This window comes from Montipora foliosa, chromosome 13 (assembly GCF_036669935.1).
Source record: "Montipora foliosa isolate CH-2021 chromosome 13, ASM3666993v2, whole genome shotgun sequence".
NCBI lineage: Eukaryota > Metazoa > Cnidaria > Anthozoa > Scleractinia > Acroporidae > Montipora > Montipora foliosa.
In genome coordinates, this window is record NC_090881.1 from 10,466,222 (window position 1) to 10,471,221 (window position 5,000).

Genomic DNA, 5,000 nt, shown 5'->3' on the forward strand with positions numbered 1-5,000 from the left:
ATCCATGCTTATAAAATGGGAGAAGCCCGATCTCAACTAGCAGGTGAAACACATTAACCTAACTCTCTCCCTGTAAAGACTAAGCGTCCCCCTGGAAAATACCACAAAGTTGATGTGCTGATTATCTAACAGGCGTTACCCGGTGTTACTAAACAAATGGTGGGAACTGTCACAAGATGAATTTGTTTGCGGTGAAAAAAGCAGCAAGCAAAAATGAACAAAAAGCGAGTGCTAGTGGTAAGACAGGGCCTAAAATATATGTTCCCCTAAAAAAAATGTCCCTTGTGTCGCCATCCCTCGAACTCGCCTCGTTAAGAATCTAAACTATTTGCTTCTTAACGGTGACATCTGTCATACCTTAATTATACTGTCAAAAGTATTAACCCCAATCCGCAAAAATAGAAATCTTGAATACTGAAATTATTTTAAATTTTTAAAGTTAACTTAACTTATATATCTTTGGTGTGATTTTCAAAGCATCATTGTTCCTAGCACATTCTCTTCCAGGTGACATTGCTCAGGAATAGTCAGCGCTAACCCGCATTTAAGACGATATGGTAACAAAGGTGGCAATCCTACCTTTCATGACACCTACAATAAAGGAAAGACGAATTAACGAGGATTATAAATAATATATATTGTTAAGTATTGAAAGAAGTATTGTGAAGTTAAAACTATCGAATTAAAATAAGTAGATTAAATGAAAGCAGCTGGACCTATCACAATCCTGAAAGAGCGGCAGCTAAGAGATGAAGTTACAAACACCTAATGGGGATAATGAATTCAAGATGCAACATAGTTGAATACTCCAGTCCTAAATCCGACCAGAAACTTATCAGGAGGACACCATACCAGCTAATTATGGTGTCTTATCCTCGACTGACACAGCACAGCTACGGTGGGCTCCCTCCATCATCATTTCACATTCCAACCATACTTAGACGTAACTGCAACGAAATCAGTGAGTAGGAATGGCGCAGTGGTGAGAGCACTTGCCTCCCACCAATGCAGCTCAGGTTCGATTCCCAGACTCGGCGTCTTATGTGGGTTGAGTTTGTTGCTTACCTTCTCTGCACTGAGAGGTTTTTCTCCGGGACTCCGGTGTTCCCCTCTCCTCAAAAACCAATAGGCCACTTCGAAAAATACCATAATACTCTTTGCTTGTCCCCCCAAATTTTGTATAAGCATTGTTTCCAGTTTCTCTTGGGACTTACAATGGTCCCAAGAGAAAACAAAAACAATGCCTATTCAAAATTTGGGCGGATAAACAAAGAGTATTATGGTATTTTCCAAAGTGGCCTAATATTAGTGCTCCAGCGCAAGAAGACTAGACACTTAAATAAAGTTCCTTTCTGACACTTGTTACTCTTTATGAGCACAAATGCAGGGTTGTCTGTTTAAAGACCCTATAATGTATAAATTCAGTGAGCCCTCAATGGTATATAACATTACCAAGTGACAGCGACAAAGCAAAGACCACCAGAAACTTCATGACCTCAATCGTTTAGCAAGGACTGAAAAATTAAATAAAATAACAAATGTCTAAATTTTCTTTGTGCTATTTTTCCGTACGTTATCTAGATTCCATGTACCGTATGGGCCTTGAAAAGGCTATTCGTAGCCGCCGCACTTATCACTTTGCGCTGTTAGGACCTCCCAGCCAGTAAATAACATTTATCAGACAGTATCTCAATGCCTGTCGAGAAGACAACGTGGAAGCTCTCTTGACAAGTTTCCCAGACCCGTAAATAACCTTTGCTTTCATCGTTTTTCATCGTACTTAAAGTAATCTCACGCAGAGCAAAATTATTTCAGAGGCTTTTGAAATAATCACTTCCAGGCTAGCCGGAAAACCTTCCAAGGCAACTACCAGGTATTATGTGTTTCGGACGTTCCGGCCAGCAAGCGAGACTTGTTATGGACAAAACTTCAGTGAATATTCCATAAAAATGAGACTAACTGCGACATTTTTATCTTAATAACAGTTTAATATCTGTGTGCAGAGCCAACTGCAAACTACATGCTATTTCTGACAGTTGTAGACTGTGAAATTGGCAGAAATAGATATTTTGCCGCCACGGACCAGACGACTGGGTCCGGTTGTCTGGTGGGGATTATGGGTAAGTTCTTGTACAAGTAGTCAACCGTTAGGAAGTTGAATCAGTCTAGGTTCAGCTTTCTTCCCGTGCTCTTTTTGTTATCTCTTCCCCTTAGGCTCGATAGGGTAGTGGCACTTTCATAGGGTTTGGAGAATACGTTCCCTCATTCCCTCAGGGTTTTGGGTTTTCGTATCCTGGAAGAGCCCAGTCTACCTTTCCTGTAATAAATTTTTAGTAGGTCAATACCATCAAATATGCTAACATATTGTTATGCGGGAGCGGAGATTCCATGCATAAGGCAAACAAAATAAATCGGCTTGTGGCGCTTCCTATCCCACATGCATGCCTAGGTATCTATACAGTTGTGTTGTGACTGTGTTAGTCGAGTTGTGTCTGATTGGGTAGTTGAGTCAAAATTTGATAGCGCTTACAATTAACTTAAATCTAAGACTTTTCTCTTAAAGTGAAAGTTCAGGAAAGAAAATTGTTCAATTCTTCTCCATTAAAGTTTTCACCGACTGATCCATAAGTTTCTCCTAAGTTATGGCTGAAGTGATTGGCGTGATAATCGTGGTTCTAACGCAACGCTAAAATACTCAGTGCATTTTCTTTTATTCTTAACGCTTCGCTTTTAGCGGGCCAAAATTGACACAGCTTTGACACAGTCAAAACATATGATTGAGCTTCCTATGCGGGTCTAATTTTGTTCAGGAAAATATTAATTATGCTAGGGTAGACAGAATTTAAGCCTTTCGTCCTAAAGTGAAAGGAAGCAGACTGAGGTGGAACAACTTTATAGCCACAATTTCGTTCAGGCATGACAAATGGCACATTTCTTCTTTAGTTTTAACCAACTGCTCTATAAATTTCCCCTGAGTTATGGCTGAAATAGTTTACGTGATAGCTGCGGTTCCAACGCCACGCTAATTAAAAATGCTGAGTGCAATATCCTTGACGCGTCGCTTTTAGCGGTACAAGTTGACACTTTGTCACACTCAAAACGAATGGTCCAGCTTCCTATGAGAGTTTATTTTTGTTCTGGAAAATATATGCTAGGGTAGATGCAGGACCCTCTATTTGACCGAAATTTTCACTTTGAATTGGAATCCTTTGTGGTTAAATCTTCGACGGGACGTAAAGATGACATAAAATACGAAGTGATGACGAAAGATAGTTATAAATACTACGGGAAAAGTTTATATTTTTGCGAACGAGGTTGCTCAATATCCATCATTTTCCTCAGCTAGTTTCCGTGGTACCTAAGTGAGCTTTTTGAGATTTTGCAAAACGCAAGAACAGCGGAACTTTTAAATATAATTTTTGAAATAAAAGTTATGACAGGAATATTTAAGGCAAAAAGTATACATATGAAATTTGGATTCTATCGTCGGATTCTTGATATTTCTGGGCAGTGGCTGTTAAAAAATGAAACTATACAACTGTTAATGTTTCCTTTGTCTAGTTTTCAACCTAAAGGAGAATATTCGGGCCGTTTTAAAGTTAACAGGTAAATCCATCAATAGGATTTAATTAAGAATCTGGTTAAGTTTTATTCTTTACAAAAAAGTTCTTTTATCCCTGCATAATCAGAACTTTTCAGATTGTCTTCGGGGAAGCGATACACTGTTGCGAGTTCTTCTTCCAAAAAAAAATTTTTGCGTACATTTGTCCGATTATGGGAAAGAGAAAAATACTTCCACTGGAACATCTGGACTCCCGTGGAATACAATTCATGGAAAGAAAAGGATTGCATGAGAAAAGTTGAGTAATGCGATCAGAACCTCTCCTACTTACCTTGATACCCTTTTAGCTTTATAGCTTTTAGCCAACAGGTCAGAATCCGCAAAGCCTTTCTTCGGTTATATTGACAAAATAATTTGAAAAGTGTTGCAAAATTGACACAGTGACATTTCCAAGGAGATTCTTATGATTGCCATTAGTTCGATTAATGCTGTGTTTACAGTTAAGCGTTTATGGCGGTAAATATATTAATTCCCAACAGATGACGATTCTTGAGCGATAGAAATGTCTTGCTTTAACTTGAGAGTCACGTTTGTCCAACGTTTAAAATTAGCCACTTGTTTGGTTTTATCAACACCCTTCCGTTCGTTTATAAACGATTCTGAAAGTTTTCACACCCCCAACAATGAAGAAAAAGCTATGCGGCGTCAAGGTTCAAAACCTCTCAATCGGAAGCGATCATGAGCCAATATATATAGACATCTGCTTTATTTAGTCACAACTTTTCTTTTTTCAAAGTGTATGTTTTTATTTCTTTCCCAGAAATCTATTAAGGCTACCGTATACCTTCAAGGGTGTCTCGCATCCCCATATCAAATTAAAGCTTGCAGAGCTGGCTATCAAACTATATCAAGAATTTTGAAATTAAAGGCATTGTCGCATTTTTCACGACCTGTATATGCGAACGTCCGAATCGCCTTTTCAAAGCTACAAGTCAAAGCAAATCTTTTTTTTCGCTATTTTATTTTGTTCCTTCGTTTCCATACCCAAAGCGCTAAAAAATGTGTCTGCGTTTTGACAACTCAGTTACAGTGAAAAGTTATAGAACGTTTTCGAAATAGTATTTTAGAAAAACGTGAGGTGTTCGTACAGAAAATTCTCTCAGAGAAAAAAAATGTCTTGTAATAAAAGAAATTCGCAGGCACCTTTTGGCTGTTTATATGTTAATGTAGCCCCTGCCAAATTTTGGGGGCAATCAGACAAATTCCGTTTGGGTTTTAGCTCTTTAAAGTGTCCACTTCAACTGAAATAATTGATTCCATTGAGGAAACAGCGCTAAGACTGTGAATGACACGGGTAATTTTTACTTCCAGCCAAAACGCAAAACCCACATTTCTCCGCCAATATTTAATGTTTTTGAATAATTTCTTTTTTTAAATT

General features: G+C 38.3%; 1 protein-coding gene across 1 annotated transcript in view; it reads right to left on the reverse strand.

Annotated features, from left to right (window-relative positions):
• Positions 1–5,000, reverse strand: part of LOC137983085 (uncharacterized) — a 28,118-nt gene that overhangs the window by 11,259 nt on the left and 11,859 nt on the right. Inside the window, exons 2-3 of the mRNA XM_068830272.1 lie at positions 1,453–1,514; positions 580–591 (exon numbers count right to left, since the gene is read on the reverse strand). Of these exons, the coding sequence (XP_068686373.1) occupies positions 580–591; positions 1,453–1,492 (52 nt within the window). The 5' untranslated portion in view covers positions 1,493–1,514. The remainder of the gene's footprint in view (positions 1–579; positions 592–1,452; positions 1,515–5,000) is intronic.